Source organism: Phyllostomus hastatus, unplaced genomic scaffold (genome assembly GCF_019186645.2).
Source record: "Phyllostomus hastatus isolate PE091 unplaced genomic scaffold, TTU_PhHast_1.1 phas_contig_210, whole genome shotgun sequence".
In the NCBI taxonomy this organism is placed as follows: domain Eukaryota; kingdom Metazoa; phylum Chordata; class Mammalia; order Chiroptera; family Phyllostomidae; genus Phyllostomus; species Phyllostomus hastatus.
In genome coordinates, this window is record NW_025333737.1 from 35,572,362 (window position 1) to 35,588,267 (window position 15,906).

The window sequence follows — 15,906 nt, forward strand, 5'->3', positions numbered from 1 at the left end:
AGTGGACACGTGCCAGGGTGGGACGTGGGGGCCCTGGGGCTGGGGCCTCTGGCCTCACACTGTCCCCTCTGGGAGGGGACCGGGGGAGGGAGGTGCTGGAGGTTGGCCCAGGCCAGGGACAGCAGATCCAGGCAGGCAAGCCCAGGCAGGCCCTCAAGGTGGGGGACGCTTGAGCGGAGCCCTGGGCGGGCCAGGCCTTCGTGGGTCCTCAGGGCCAGGGAGGGGACTGAGTCTCCCTTCTCGCACCCCCAGAGCGCTGTGGGTGCAGTTCTCCCCACTGCGCAGGCGGAGGCACTGAGGCCCGGGCCGCAGGCGACACCCTGGTGGCCGCCTCTCCCTCCCTCTCCTTCTCCCTGGGGACACAGAGGTCACTAGGAGTTCACCGGGGACACTCTTCAGGCCTTCGGTGTCCCTCCCCCCCCAGCTTCCTCCCAGCCATTCCCCCTTGGCGGCAAAGACAAGGCCCTCCAGTCCGACACTGGCCTTCACCTTTTCCCCAAGAAAGTTGCAAGCAGGTCCAATGTGCAGATTTTTTTAAAATTTTATTTTCAAAAAATTTTTATTGCAAATAATTTTCCATGAAAAAGGTTAAACTGCCCCATGGGGCAGGAGAGTGGATTCGGGACGCCGCAGCCTGGGGTGCTCTGGGTGGAGCTGCGCACCCCCTCCCACAGCGCAGGCAGGGGCCCGGGGCGACCCCCGCCACTTCTCGGTCCCGGTGGCTCCGGGAGGATGGGCGTCCCTCCCTGTTAAAGCTCAGCTACGCGCTACGCCCGCTAGGTTAGTCTGTCTGTGCCCGCCCCGCCCCCCACGGCTCGGCTGCCTCTGCCCCTAACTCCCCCGAACCCCAACTCCTTGCTGCTCTCAGCCTCCAGTTGGGCTCAAAGATTAGGGATTGCTACCCTCTGCCCCGCCGCCCCCCTCAAGAGGGGCCAGGAGGGGACTGCAGAGACTGTGAGAACATTTCCCCGCCCCAGCAGGCACCTGGCCTCCTTGTGGGCAGCTCGTCTGCCCTCCCCTCTAACGCCCGCCCGTTCCTCCCCAGCCCCCGGGGAGGCTTTGCCCTGAGAGGCCTCCAGGGGGTTAATTTGCAGTCACCTAATTAGCATGTGTTGTACCTGGGAACTTTCTCTGGATAGAGACCTGGGGAGGAGAGTGGGAGAGGGAGAATCTTTGAAGCTGAGGTGCTCAGGGACAGGGGCCCTGGTCCTCTAGCTCCCCAGCCTGGCCAGGGCCCCTCCAGGTCACACGGCTGTCACCGTGCGGGGCTCCTTAGCCGGTCCCTGGGGCCTGGAGAGGGGGGTCGGTGGAACACTGCGCACGTGCGGGGCTGGGAGGGGAGACAGCAGTTCTGGTCCTGGGCCCCAGCTCTCAGCCTCCGGGGCTGGAAGCAGAGGGCAGCCTGGGCTGGGGGGGTGGGGTGTGTGGCCTCGTGGGGCCAGCCTCGGAGACTTGGCCCAGCCTCCGTCTGGGCAGTCGGGTTCCGTGGGCCTGTGTGGGGGTCAGTCTGGGCCCTGACTTGGGTGCTGTCTGGAGGTGGGGCGGGGCCTGGCATCTTACAAGAAGGCGCCCACACTGGCCCAGTCTTGCAGGTCGGCGGCCAGGGTGGCGTCCCCGGCCTCAAACAGGGGCTCCGGGGGCAGGCAGCCGCTGCCGTTCTCGTCCCAGGGGTGCTGCAGGAAGGACGTGGCCAGGAAGGTCTCGTCGAAGTCCAGGCTGTCGGCGGCCTGCTCCACGGAAGGCCCCCAGGTGGCAGGGCAGTTGATGTGGTGGCCGTGGACGGTGAGGTCCACGTCCCCGTGCGAGGCGGGGCTCAGCGGCGGGCTCAGCTCCAGGGCCTCGAGCGTGCCCAGCTCCCCGCCCAGGGCGCCGGCGTCGAACACGGCCTCCCAGTCGAAGTTGCCTTTGAGGGGCTCCAGCTCGCCCTGCTCCTCCTGGGTCAGCAGCAGGGTGCTGGGCGGCCGCGGGACCTTGGCCACCCGCTTGGGCAGCGGCTGTTTGCGCTTGTGCCCGAGCCTGCCCTCGCCCGCACCCCAGCCCGCCTCCCCCGTGGCCTCCTCAAACTCCCGCAGCAGCTGCTGGGCCTCGGTGTTCACGGCCAGCGGCCCGGCCCACGGGGCGGCGCTGGGCTTCTGCGCGGCCTGGCGGGCAAAGGCTGGGTGGATGTGGACCGGGGTCAGCCGCCGCTTCTTGAAGGCCCCGCTCAGCAGGCGCTCGGCGTACTGGGGGTCGATGCGCCAGAAGCCCCCCTTGCCGGGCTCGTCCTTCTCCCGGGGCACTTTGATGAAGCACTTGTTGAGGGACAGGTTGTGGCGGATGGAGTTCTGGGCGCAGGGAGAGAGCAGACACACAGAGGACCGTGTGAGCGGGGAGGGAGGGTCAGCGACCCGGCAGCGAGTGCTCCCGCCTGTCCTCCTGCCACCCTTCCTCTGAGGGGGGGAGGGGGCAGGCTCTGGGACCCCGCCACAAGGCGCGGGGAGCCAGGAGTGCCGTCGGGGGCTTTTGTTCCCTGTTGCCGGGATATCTGCCTGCTCAGTCATCCGAGCCCCCGAGCCGCAGGGCGGCTCTCAGTGCCACCCTGTCCTGCCCTCCCTCCCTCCCTCCCTCCCTCACCCCGCTGCCTGCAGCCTCTGGCCAAACTCTGCAGCTCCCCCAGGGCCTGGCCGGCCGTCTCCCTCCGCCTGGGCCTGGCTGGCTTTCTCTGTTTGTGAAGTGCGTGGGTTGGGGTGGGCGGCACTGGGGGGCCGAGGGTGTGCGGGTGCGAGTGTGCACACGCACGTGTGCATGCCTGCCCAGGGGGCTGTGCAGGGAGATGAGCGGTGCCATCCGACGACTTCCCTTGGTTGTCGAGCCAGCGGCTGGCCTGGGCTCTGACTGCCCCCCTCACCCCCCCCGCTCCCCGCCTAGGCTGTTTGGCCTCCGTTGATTATTACCCAGCAAAGGGCATAGCGCTCATTCCTGGGGCCCGTTTCCTGCAGCCTGAGCTTCCCGGGCTTGGGGGTGGCTGGGGGGCTCTGCCTTCTCACCAAAGCTATACAGATGGCATTGCCCCCGCCAGGGCCCGGCAAGTGTAGAATGGCTGGGGACTGTTGTGACAGGCGGCCTGCTGCCTGTGGGCGCCCCAGGGAAGAGTCTGGGCGGCCTCAGGGCCTCTGTGCCCCTCCAGTCCCCGCTCCTGATGGCAGAGCACGCCCAGGGCAAGGTTTGGTCACCGTCCTGCCTTGCCTGTCCCTAGGGGCGCAGTCTGATCAAACCATGATGGGGGTAGGGCCAGGGGCCTGGGGAGCGGGACGGAGGGGTGGGGGATGCCCCTTGGCAAGGCTGGGATGTTTACGTGGCAGCCTAGCCCCTTGGCTGCTCTGGGCCAGGTTCCGGAGACGTGGAACGTGAAGCCGGAGCTGGAGGCAGAGCCCCTGTGGAAAGCACCTGGCTCAGGTAATTGTCCCCCCTGGGAGGCCGACTGAGAAGAGGAAAAAGGTTAGAGGCAGAAAACTGGGGAGGGGCGGGAGCGGGGGCTGAGACAACAGCTTTCGGAAGGCCTCGCAGCCACGCCACCGAGACACAGGTGGCCTTCACACCCCACGGCACCCCCACCCCCGCCCGCCTGCCCTCCGCCAGCCACCTGCAGCCAGGCAGGTGGACACCGCTCCTGCTTCCACCTCGGAGTCAGGTCCTGACGAGCTGCCCTCGGGCAGGGCTGTGTCTAGGAATTTTAAGACTTGGGACAAAAATGTATCCCTCATTTTGTCACCTTTGGGGGGAGCTGTGTCCACGGCAAAGGCTGGCCCTGCCAAGTCTTTGGACTGAGCTTCTCGGATGAGTGGCAGGTGCTTGCACCTTGCCCCTCAGCACCCTCACGCCTAAAGCCCTCGGAACACCCTTCCTCCTCCCTCTCCAGAGTCAAATGAGGGGCATTTCCAAGCACTGGTCTCCCTGGAGGTCCTTCTTCCAGGGCCTTTCTGCCGCGGGCCCCTGGGTGCACTGCACCTGCCTACTTGACCTGCAGATCTGAGAGGTGAAGTGAGCCCAGTCCTCACAAGAGTGCAGAGGGAGGGAGGAGTTTGGGACAGAGCTGCCACAACCCACGCCTCCCCTACCTGCCAGGTGGGATCAGCATGGCGGAAGTAGCAAAAGTTGTCCGTGATCCATTTGTAGATGGCCGACAGGGTGATCTTGGTGGCCTTGCTCGCCTGCATGGCCATGCAGATGAGCGTGGCGTAGGAGTAGGGTGGCTTCACGTTCGGGTTCGTGGCGTAGTCCACGTCGTCGGGGGGCGGAGCCTGGAGCCCAGAGGGCGAGCTCCCGGACGTGCACGACGACGTGGGCTTGCCTGGCGTGTGCGGCTGCCCCAGGCAGGCTGGGTCTGCCGCCAGGGGGGACCCTGGCGCGGCCGAGCCTGGTACCTGGTGGTAGCCATGGGGGTCGGCGCCCCCCGGGGGCAGGGCAGGGGCCTTGGCGTTGAGAATGGAGAATTCCTGCAGCCACTGCAGGCTGGTCAGGCTGTCGTCCAGCGCATCGGGCTCCTCCAGGCCGCCCTCCGGCCCGGCCCCCTCCGCTACCCCTGCTCCGGAGAGGCGTAGCCAGCTCTCCGCCATGTCTGCACCGACTCTCCGAGGGGGCGGTCAACGTCCACGGCCGAGCCCACGGCGGCCCGCAGCGCTCTCCGCCCACTGACTTCCGCGGCTCCAGCTACACAGCCTCGGGGACGCGCGTTTCCATCCTGCGACCCCGCCGCCGAATACCCGAATACGAATGGGGGCCCTGCGGGGAGCACGGCGGGAGCTGTGCGCTCTTCCCCACCTCCGAGGGGAGGGGGAGTGTGGGGGTGGGGGGGAATTCCTTTAAAATCGTCCCCACAGCTGGGAGGACCTTTCAGTGCCCGGGTCTGGGAAACAGAAGCCGGGCCCTGAGGCCCGACCCCCGCAGGGTCGCCTCGCTCTTCGTCTCCTCTTCGATACAGGACGGGAGACTTTATTAGCCAAACCAGGGAAGACGGTGGGGGCATCCGAAGCTATTCCCTCCTCCCCGAGGGCGGGAAATCAGATACCCCCACCCCGCGACACCTGGGAAAGGGGCGAGGGAGCCCAGGAGGGCAGTCCCGGGGTAGGGGTGGGGAACAGGGGAGTTCGTATAACCTTTGGAAAGGGATATCAGGATGGGAGGTCACGGGGAAGGAGGGGAACAGGACATATTCTTAGGCGGGGCGGGAAGTGAGGTACCCCAAACTCCGGACATGTCTGTTCCCGGGCCCACCACTTCCGTCGGGACGGATAGGAGAGTGGGCTGGGACCAACGCTCTCGCTTCCCCGGCCGGCAGCCCTCCCAGTACCTTACCTGGCTCAGAGCGCAGCCCGGGCCAAAGGAAGGTTCTGGAAGAAGTTACCCTCACCCCCCGCGGCTGTCTGCCCTCAGCTTGAGGGCCTCGCCAGCACCCCTTGTCGCGCCCCCGCCTGACGGTGCCTCTCTGAGCGCCCGCGGCCCGGGGAACGGCGTTAAGTAGCGGCTCCGAAGGCTTCTCCGGCTGCCATGGCGACGCTCCGCCCCCATAAACAGCTTTCGCTTCTGCCATTGGCCATCAGGTTTCCAAGGTGACCGCGGGCTCTGGCCACTCTGTCCGGCGGTAACTCTCTTCGAACTCCCTCCTTTTGCACCCCTCTCCCGCGCCACCCAGCCCCCTACCCGCCACCGCGGCGGGGCCGCCCGCATTCCCGCCCGAGGGCCGCGCGCAGGGCTCGGAGAAGCGCGCGGCTCGGCGCTCCCGCTGGGGCTCGGCCGCGCAGGAGAGCCGTTCGCCCCCGGAACCGTCCTCCCGCCGCTCCCTCTTCCTGGCCCCGCTGCGCCGAGGCCTCGATGGCTCCGGGGACGCACAGCCCGGGGCGCGGGCGGTGCTGAGAGCGGGGTTTCATTTCCTCTGCTCTGGGCTGCGAGCGGCACTTGCTCGCGCTCTGCGGCCCGACCCTCTCTCCCACCCTGGGTGTCGGCCCTGGTGCCCGCGGGCAGGTCTGCCTCTCCGATGCCGCCTGCCGCTCAGGACCGCTCGCAGACCCTCCAAGGCGGGTAGGGCAATCCAGTTTCCCGGTAAGCGGCTGCCTCCCTACCCACCCCACCCCCCGACATTCCAGAGGCTTCTGCGGAAGTGCACTCCCTCCTTTCCAGAAAGCGAGGAGGCAGAGCCAGGGGGTGAAACTCAGAAAAGCCACGGATCCGCCAAATTCTCCTAGTGGGGTCATTTGCCCCATTGTCAACCTTTCAGTGACAGGGACTGAGGGCGGAGGGACCGGACACGGGGACGGCGGCCCTTCCTCTTCCCCTCCCGTCCCCAGCGTTCCTGCTCCTGAATTATTGAGCAGCGTTGGCAGTTCTCCGGTTTAAGGCCAACGGTGGGGCCGAGGGCTCCTTACTCAGGCCTCTGCCCAGCAGCTGCAGGGCTGTGGGGGGGAGCCTGTGCGGTGGCCGGGAGTGGGGGGCACCTCAACTCCAGCCCAGCAGTCCGTCCTCCCCTGCCCCTTGCCCTCCACCACTCCTCCGCTCCCACACCGTCTGGAGCAGAGGCACAAAGGGCAGACGGGAGTTTCCACACACAAGCCGACTGCAGTCAACAGCCCTCCTTCCCTTGCGAACAGTTTTATTCAGTTTTAAGAATCATGCAGCAATCCGTAAATATTGCATCCTCGATGTCCCCACTGTAGCGTGCCCCCGAGCGTCACTCCAGGGAGGGAGAGGGGCACAACAATGCACACACACACTTGCACACGCCAGGTGTGCAGATCCTAAAGCGAAGTGAGCAACAAGCGTGCCGGGATCAGGTGGACAGGACAGAACTCCCTCCAGGTGAGAGGGCCTCAGGTTCACAGGCCCGTGCCCCAGAGGCGCTCCCGCGCCGGCACAAACCCTGGTGGGATGGAGCTGGGGAGGAGGAGGGGGAGAAGCAGCTTCGTGGGGCGCAGGGAGCCCCACAACATCTGGAGGCCATGGGAGAGCTCCGACCTGAGTGTGGCAGGGAGGAGTCACCGGCCTCCGGTCAGTCAGTGCCCTCGCGTGTGAGGAGCCGGGCCATCCACTCTCTCCAGGTCAACTTGCTTACGACACGAGTGTCCAGATGATGGGCGGGGCGGTGGGGCTGGCCGCCGCCCTGCTCCCTGGGCAGGCTGACTGAGGGCCAGCCTCTTTGGACAGGGTTTTACTGTTTGCCGAAGATCTAGATGAGAATAAAGAAGCGGGGCCGGGGCAGGGAGGATAGGAAGGGTCTGAAAAACAAGGACTGAAGGGCCTGTTCTATAACCAGGTGTCTGGGGGATGGAACCAAGCCCTAGCAGAATCTCCCTGGGAGAAGACACAGACCCCCCAGGAAGGGTGAAGATAATGGCTTCCTCCTAGGGTTCCTGGCCGCTGTGGCTACTGTTTACCTGCACCTCCTTCGTCTCAGGTGACACCACACCGTGAATACTACCTGCCGGGAGAGCAGGTGGGTCTGTGTCCCGCTACCCCAGGCTAAGGGACGCTCCTGTTCCCTGATGTTTCTGGGGCTCAAACTGCAAGATGAGGGGAGTTATTGCTCAGCTTGTAAATATGAATGGGACTGAAAGCACACGGGGCGGGGGGAGGGCAGGAAGCGGGCCTGAACCCGCAGAGTCCACTGCAGAGGTTGGGGAGGGGGTGCCGGCAACTCAAGAGGGCAGCCGAGAGCCGGGCTTGGCTCATGCCACATCTGTCATGAACGGGCCTCCCCCTGGACCAGGGCAGAACATGAGCCACGACCACTAGACAGTGTGAGGGTCCCCCGCCCACCTGGTGGTGCAAAGGATCCCCGGGGCCCTGGGCTCTCTGCGAGGTCCTGGAAAGGGCCCTGAGAAACTCTTCTCGAGGGACACTTCCCAATACTAAGACAAGCCATCAGGATGGGGACAGCCCAGGCTCCATAGTTCAGCCTCACAAATTGCTGGACCCAGATTTGCCTCCTGGTCCCAGGCTCCACTGAGAAAACCACCTTTCCCGAAAGCCAGTGGACAGAGCATCTGCCCGAGAGCTATGAGGGGTCCACAATGCTGGGGACTCAGCGCAGAGAAACACCCAGCAGCATGCGGGCCAGCGCAGCCTCGCCGTTGCAGGCTTCTGTTCGCACGCCCTGCACGGGGCCGGGGTGGGGTGGGCACCTGATGCAAACAGACAGCGTCTCCGAATCTCGAATGAGCTGGTGGAAGGCAATGCCTCCCCCTTCTCCTGTCGGGCTCAGGAACACGGGAAGGTTGGGGAGGGGTGAGTATGGGGGGTGGGGAGGCTCCCAGCCCACTGCTGGCCCCGGCTTGGTGCTTTCTACCACTTCCTTTGGGGCTCCGGGGTACCAGAGGCAGGGGGATCACTGGTCCACTCCTCTTGCGGCCTATTTCTTCAACTATCAAACTACTGACGGCAAGGGTGGAGACGGGGCACCAGGGGTAAGAACGCCGCCCCACAGGGCCGTCGTGCTGACACAGCTGCCCACACACGCCCCTCACACGGAGGTGGTCGAAACCACGGGCTCTGAAATGCTGCCTTAGGGTGGAGTCCCAGGCCTCCGTGGATGCGCCCTGATCCTAAGAAACCCTCCTGTGGGGTGGTCATTTAGGGGGTATTCTCCAGTTCACGGCCCCCTTCCTAAACGGACAGACACACGGGGCGCGAGACACCAGCTCACGTGCCAAAAGTAAGAACCGTTTTTTCCATCTGTCTTCTCTGTTGCCACCGTCTCTCCTGTCCTCGAGGACCAGGAAACTCCACTGAGAGTGCCATGGGGCTTTCCCTTTGCCCAGGAGTCATCCCCAACTCCCCCTTCCAACAGGAGGGTTCGAATGGGTTACGATGTCCCAGAAACCGAAGAATGCCAGGCGGATGTCTGCTGTGAAGCCACGAAGACTCCGGGGCTCTCGGTCTACCCCCAGGGAGAAGAAGGATGCTCAGGAAGCAACCAGCCTGTGGCCCTTGGCTCCCCCAGAAGGCCGAGATGCAGTGGGAACATTCTAGAGAGTCTCTCCGCAAAGGGTCTCACGAGCTGCAGCTCCTCAGGCGGTTTCAGGCCGCGAGGAGAAAGGAGGCTTCCGGTCCGTCCTGGGAGGGGCAGGATGGCGGCCGTGGAGGGAGGCGAGGCTGGGAGCAGGAGCGGGCTGATCTCCACACCTGGCTTCCGCGTGGGTGTGCAAGTCTCCGTGTGTCCTGCTGAGGACGCCCAGGCGGCCCTCGGTCCCTTGAGGCCAGGACGGGACTTGGGGACAGGAGGGAGCTCCGGCGCGCGGGGGCGGGGCCCTCAGACGGCCAAGGGACCCCAGACGCAGGGCCTGTTCTCGGCGTCCTCCAGGCTGCTGGACGACAGGCGACGGCGCTGCATGTTCCGACAATTGACCACGTTGTCGTCAGCCTGCCAGGGGCCTGTGGGAGAGAGAGGGCGGTTACAGGAGCTGGACCTCCAGCCGGGTCCAGATGGCGTCCCCAGAGGGGCGGCCCAGAAGCTCAGCATGGAGGCTGGCGGGACGCTTGTCACCTGAAACTCCCGTGCCAGCCGCGGCGTAAGCGCACGGTGGGAGAAGTGCACGCCGCCAGGTGCCGGGGCTGCGCCAGCCCCACGGGGCTACCTACAGTCACGGCCACCGTGGCCCCTGACAGAGGGACGCGCAGGGCGCTCCTCGTTTCGTGGACTCGCCCTGGGACCCGCTTTTGTGCCTCGTTAGTTCTGAAGTCGGCCTGCGTGTTGCGGTCGGACCAGGGGCAAGCAGCGGCGTCCAGCTGCGCTCCCCCGCGGGCAGGAGGCAGCGGAGCGGAGGGGGGACAGTGTGTTCCTTTGGGCCCCCAGATCGCCCTGCAGCCGGGGCGGGGCGGGAAGCGACTGGCCACCCAGCAGGGTGTGGGGGACGGTGCCTCGGCTTTGACACCCCACCGTCCCCCACCCCTGCTGCTCTCCGTCTCCTTCCGGCCCAAGCAGCCCGCCGAGGTGTGCTGTCCGCTGGGGCCATCGCCTGCAGCAGACACTGGCCTGAGAATCTTGGGGGCCCCCAGGAGTCACCTACTAACTGCCTCGCCCGCCCCCAAGTCTGGCCGCCAGGCTGGACCGTGTCCTTTCCCTTCCCTTCGTGCTCTGCGTCCGTCCCACATTCTCTGGTTTGCTCACTTCCCCGGGTGTCCGATCTGTCGTTGTCGTCGGAGCCGAGGGGCTCCACCCCCGGGTCCCAGCGCGCTGACTGTACGGGCGTGGGCAGGTCACGTTCCCACGCTAACTCTCGGGGCTGCCGGGAGGACTGAATGGAGTCACCCAGGAGCGTGCTGACCGGGGCACCCCCTGGCGGAAAGCGCCGGCACCCCAGGCTCTGCTCAGGCTGTCCCCGTCTCTCTCTCCACCTCCCCTTACTCGCCCTCCCAGCCCACTGCCTCGCTCCGCCCACCGCGCCACCCCCTCCGTTCTGGGGAGGGAGGCCGGGCCTCAGCCGCCCACGTGCTCGGGAGGAAGGCCTCCCTCCGCTGGAGCCCCCCACGCCCTGCCCTGTCCTGCCCTGCCGGGGGCGGCCCGGGGGGGCTCTGAGGGCGAAGGCTCCCCCAGCAGCCTACACGGCCACCCCTTCTTCTCACACTGTGCCCTGGCCGCCTCCACGAGACCGGCAGCTCGCCCGGGCGGGGCCGACGGCTCTGGAGGGCGGGCCTGAGGCTCGCTGCGTTCACACTCACAGACGCGTGGGGTCTAATGGCAGAAACACCGGGATTAAGGGCATAAACTGCTCGTTTCCCAGAAACGTCCTGGTGGGATAATCCCTCTAAGGCTCTAGTAACCGTCTGAGGAGGGGGACCCCGGGGGAAGAGAAGCGAGCAGAAAAGGAAATGCTGCGGTATCTCCCACTCCCCGCAGCAGGGACGGGGTAGGGGGAGGGAGCTCTGGCCCCTGGGGTGTGGTCAGCGGTGGGTTTTCCCTCACTCTTGGGGGGAGGGGACAAGGGGAGGAGCAGGCAAGGCTGCCCCCCCCATCAGGAACCCCACAGTGACGTGAGTGGCGTGTTCGTGTGCACAGTCGGGTAGGTCTCATACCTATTCCTCAATGTCTATGGGGCAGGACTCCGGAACTGCGGCTGTTCGGTGGGAAAGACCAAAAGCACATGGTAAACAGGAGAGAAGACACACACGCATGCACAAAATAAAACCACGCCGCCGCCGCCGCCGCCAGCTCACCGGCGGCCCGCCCGGACCGAGTTCGCACATGCGCCCTTGCGGCAGACACGGCCGTTCCGGGATCGGTAGCCAGGCCGACACCCCGTTCCTCCTGGGGCAGCCTCGAGTCCCAGCTCCGACGCCAATGTCTGTTCTCCCTGGCCCTGACACCTGTGCTCTGGGGCGTCCTTCCCCCCCCAAAGAATGCTGACGCGGGCTCACCAGGTCAGGGGCCAGCCTGGCCACGGAGACGAGACCCGGGAGGCTGCGGAGAACTCCTTGAGCCAGCACTACCCTACCCTCCGGTCCTGCCTGCGGCCAGAAACCGCGGCCCGGAGGTTTACAACCCTCGCAGGGAGACAGACTAAGGTGCTTTCCATTCAACTCCCATTTCGGGGAATCAGACGCAGGAGAGTGAAGAGACCTCTAGAGGTAGATTTTGGGAGCACATTTAGGGCCCTTCCTCGCGCCCCTTCCCTGGGGCTAAGTTTAAGGGCTACAGTAATAATAGCTCAACGGTGTTGCAGAGTTTCTCTCCGGGGGGAAAGACAGTCATCGGCTGTCCCCTTAGCGCCTCTGCAGCACCGACTTCCCCTGGAGCATCTCAGCCTGGGGCCGCTCGCTGCCCTGGAGTTCCAGGAGTCCGTAAGTTTTTTTTTGGATTTCGTTAGATAGGTCCCCTGGTGCTCCACGCAGTCATTTAAAACTGTATTTGCGTTTCCACTACTAAACCCAAGTTATCTTTGCTCTCTTCCACCAGCACCCTCCCCAGAGGCTCTGCACGGAATTGCCACGGGTCCCCGGACCCCGTCCCAGGTGACGGTCCATCAGAGACCACGAGCGCTTAGCATGGTCCGGAAATCCCGATCCGTCCGCCCTCCGCCTACACCTGTCCGCTGGGATTCCTCCCCCTGCAAACCTCTCAGAGCAGTCTCAGAACACACCCCCCACCCCCTTGGTTTTGGGGCCCAAGAACACCCAGAAACGTCTTAGGGGAAGAGGGCTGGAAAGACCCAGGTGCCCTCCCAGAGTCACTCCGACAAGAGTGGTGATGATGAGGACCTGCATGGTCCTTGCCACTCACGGGCTGGGCCTCGGCCTGGGTCCCCCCAGCCCACCCGTGAGCATGGGGAGGGGGATGCAGACAGGGGGCCTGACGGTCCCCAGGCTCTGCCTCTCGCTGGCCATCCGGCCGCCTGGGTCAAGCAGAGACCAAGGGCCGGGGAAGTTGTCCTGAGGCCGCAGGTCAAAAGGAGCCCAGTTGGCCGGCGGGTACCGAAGGCATCGGATGGAGGTTCGACCTCGCAGCTGAGGGAGAAGAGGCCTCTATTCCTTCCCCAGGACCTACCAAAGTGGGTACGCCTGTCGCTAGCTCAGCGGATGCTTCCAGAGAGTTCCCCAGCAGTTTCCCACCAGCATATGCTAACAGCAGAAGCAGAGAACATTCTATCTCGAGAGCTGAAAGGTCCCCCCTGGAGACCTCTGGTGAGGGGACAGTGGGACACTTCGAGCGCTTACACCCGAGTCCCCCTCCTGACAGTCGTCACAGGCGCCTGGTTCAGGTCTGGCCTCACTTGTGAGCCCAGCTTCATCTCAGGTCGGCTGGCTGCCTCCCACCATCAGCTGGAGGAGCCCCAGGGGTTCCTCGCTCCTTCCAGGTCTCAGGCCCTTCCTGCGGCCCCACAGATGGAGTACACGCCAACCAGCGGGCTGGCTGGAGGGAGTTGGGGGAAGTAGGAAACGGAAGGAATAAGCTCAAACTTCCACCAGCATGGTGGGCTAACACAGTTTCCCTCTGCCAGGAAATGGGGGTGGTGGGGAGCCCCTGGAGGGGGGCAGGAACCTGGGTTCTCTCCTGACGCCCAGTGAGCAGGCGGTGGTGCGGCTGCCGCAGGCACGGGGCGGGGCCAGGGGCGGAGCGAGGGCGGAGCCGCCCCCTTTGGCCGAAACCAATCCTTCCCTTCACCCTTGCACAGAAGCACCCCCGTTTTTCTGGAACGGGGGTTAATGTATCCTCGCGCATTTTTTTTTCTCCGAAAGTCTTTGCATACAGAGCACGGGCCCTTGGCAGTTAGGAATGGGACCCTAAGCGAGAGCCTCTCGGAGGCGCGCAGGCCCAGCAAGCGCGGGCGCGGGCGCAGCGCAGCCGGGGCGGGCAGTGTGGGCGCGGAGCGAACATGAACTTTCAGACGGAGTCCAGGTGACGGGGATGAGTTGAAAAATGAACACACCAGACAGACAGATTTACGCTTGGCACACAGACGTGGAAAACGGACGGACAGACAGCAGCGAGGTGGGGAGCAGGAGGCAGGAAGAGCAGTCCAGACCTGACTGGGTCAGCGCCAAGCGGGACATGACCCACGAGCCCTCTGAACGGCTGGAGGAAGCGTCGCCCGGGAGGCCCGGCCCTGGCCGCAGCCTGTGCGGGCGGGGCGCACGAGGACCCGTGTCTCTCGAGGGCGGATGGAGCATGGCAACCACAGGAGGCTGTGTGGCTCCAACGCCGCGGCCACTTCGCTGAACGAGTAAAGCACTGGACCCGTGATGGGACGGGGCTGCTCTGAGGCTGACACAGGTCTGCATTTCGGGGGTGCCGCGGAGGCTAGGAGCACGTGTACAGGACAATGCCGTAAAACCGGGAGGGTAAGTTGGGCCTCGCCCACTCGGGCAGGACTTGGCTTTGGAGCAGTGGCTTGCGGGGCCTGGGGCGGGCACGCGGGGCGGAGGCAGCCAGGGGCGGAGGCAGCCAGTGCCGGACACGGGGTCAGCAGCGTGCCTCTTCTGTAGGAAGTCAGCCGCGATTCGCTGTAGTGTGGTGGGAGGGAGTAAGGGGCACACTGACAGCCCCGGTGACATTTAAAGTTAGGGCTCCAGGGAGCCCGGTCACCCTCCACCCCTGACCTGACCTCTCCTTCGGGTTCCAGAGCCAGCGAGTACAATGCAACTGGTCACCCGTGGGCAGCCTCCTCCCTGATGCTCTGAAGCGCATTCCTTGGAGGGGCCTCGGGGGCCCTTTCCAAGGGCTCTCGGGCCCTTTGCAAGCTGGAGAGCTGTGTCTGCCTCACACTTCCTGCTGCTGAGGGCGAGACCAGGCCACCCGCCATGGGATCACCAAGATCGCGATGGAGGGGGCCGGCCAGGCCTGGTGGGAAGGACCGGAAGAGCTCTCCCTTCTTCCTGTCCTAACACTCTCCCCCGGGAACAAAGCTGAGGCCTGTCCCGAGGCCTCCTTGCTTCCTTCCTTTCCGCAAAGGGCTTCGGGCATCTCAGCACAGCCAGGGGCTCCTGCAGGAGCTGCAGGGCAGGAGACGGGGGGCGTCCCAGAGTGAGAGCAGGGGGGAGTGAGCAGGGGAGTGTCTCCCACCAAGTTCATGTTCAGCAGACTGCCACTCACCGGGTAAGCAGACCTCAGAGCACAGCTTATTGTCCAGTGCTTTCACGCTTGCGATGTCAAAGTCATTGTTATTGTCACACTCCATACCTAGAAATGCGCATGTCCTCTGGCCTGTAATGGAGTTAATGCAGTTAGACAGGGGCTGGCTGGATTTTTCTCTGCTTTGCTGTCCTTAAAATAAAAGTCTTAAGGATGGAGACAAAAAAAAAAATAAAATCATGTGTTTAAAAAAAAAGACAATAACTAAGTGGGTAAAGAGTGGACAATAATAGGAATCAAACTGTGCAGGCAGGTACGTGTTCTCGAGTTCTCCTGCTCTGTTCCCCTCATCGGGGCCCTTCCAGCTGCCGATCCACAGCAGGCCAGACCGCTGGGGGGTGGGGCGGGGGGCTGCTGACGGGGTTGCAGGCTCCTCAGGGCACGTGACCCACGCGGAGCTCTGCCAGAGGCGGGGACCCGCTGGGGGACCCGCTGGGGAAGCCGTCCTGCCCCTGCCTGTGTCTGCCGGTGCTGTGGGGTGTGCTTAGCACCAGAAGGCTCTGCAAATGCTAAATGCTAGAACCAGAACCACCACGGAAGGTCTTAAGGTCCATAGTTTTGCATATCCAGTCAGAGTCAGCACGTGCACAAAATTATGATTTATTTGCTTTGGAGGATTACGAAATGTGTTATGTCGAGTACGTTTTCACGGACTGACTTGAACCCTACGGACATACGAGAGGGGAAGGGGAAACTTTTAGAAGTTACTTTTTCCAAGCTCCCTCTTTTTTTTTTTTTTTCCTTGGTGAACGGGAGAGGAGGAACCATAACCCGCCGTGCGGGCTGTGGAATGTGGGGCGGGAACACCGGCGGCCCCGCGCCTGTCGGAAGCGAACACTCTGGGTGGGGGGGGCGCAGTCCCAGAGGGGGCCTTGAGCACCGAGGCCGTCACTCTGGTCGACGAGGCGCCCGGCGCCGTCTGGGGCTGGCGTGCGAATGTGCGGCGGAGGCTCAGCCGGGGCGGCCATGCCCTCCTTCAGGGCGACTTGGCCAGGCCGGAGTGGTCAAGTCCGCATGCACGCCCCTGAACTCCCAAGCAACGGCCAGCGCTAAAGCAGAAGCAACTAGGATGACATCTGCGCCCCGGCCGGCGTCCGGGTCCAGGTCTGCTTTGGAGGCGCCTTCCTGCGGGAGGCGCCTCAGAGCAGCGGAGGGAGACGCTCTGGTTCCTGGAACCCGTCGAAGTCCATCCCCAGGTGGGACATCCCCCGGTGGGACGTTCCCGGCCCACCCCTCCTTCCTACTGGCCTTGCTCCGGGGATCACCCCTCCCCTGCCAGCTGTACTAGAAACAACGTTCTTCCGACGGAG

At 64.5% G+C, this 15,906-nt stretch overlaps 2 protein-coding genes across 4 annotated transcripts in view; both read right to left on the reverse strand.

Moving 5' to 3' along the window:
- Positions 1-542: 542 nt before the first annotated feature.
- On the reverse strand, positions 543-5,461 carry FOXJ1 (forkhead box J1). The gene is made up of 3 exons (XM_045837086.1): positions 5,335-5,461; positions 4,098-4,761; positions 543-2,324 (listed from the first exon to the last, which is right to left on the reverse strand). Exons 2-3 carry the CDS (start codon positions 4,593-4,595, stop codon positions 1,557-1,559), a joined length of 1,266 nt encoding a protein of 421 aa, XP_045693042.1. The 5' UTR covers positions 4,596-4,761; positions 5,335-5,461; the 3' UTR covers positions 543-1,556.
- Positions 5,462-6,615: 1,154 nt separating this feature from the next.
- The window catches only part of RNF157 (ring finger protein 157), a 62,508-nt gene continuing 53,217 nt past the window's right edge, over positions 6,616-15,906 (reverse strand). For 2 of the 3 annotated variants that reach the window (XM_045836430.1, XM_045836432.1), the window contains exons 18-19: positions 14,558-14,668; positions 6,616-9,402 (exon numbers count right to left, since the gene is read on the reverse strand). In XM_045836430.1, the coding sequence (XP_045692386.1) occupies positions 9,281-9,402; positions 14,558-14,668 (233 nt within the window). In that variant the 3' untranslated portion in view covers positions 6,616-9,280. Of the gene's footprint in view, positions 9,403-11,043; positions 11,085-14,557; positions 14,669-15,906 lie in introns of all 3 variants that reach the window. The other variant, XM_045836431.1, reaches the window with a different exon arrangement.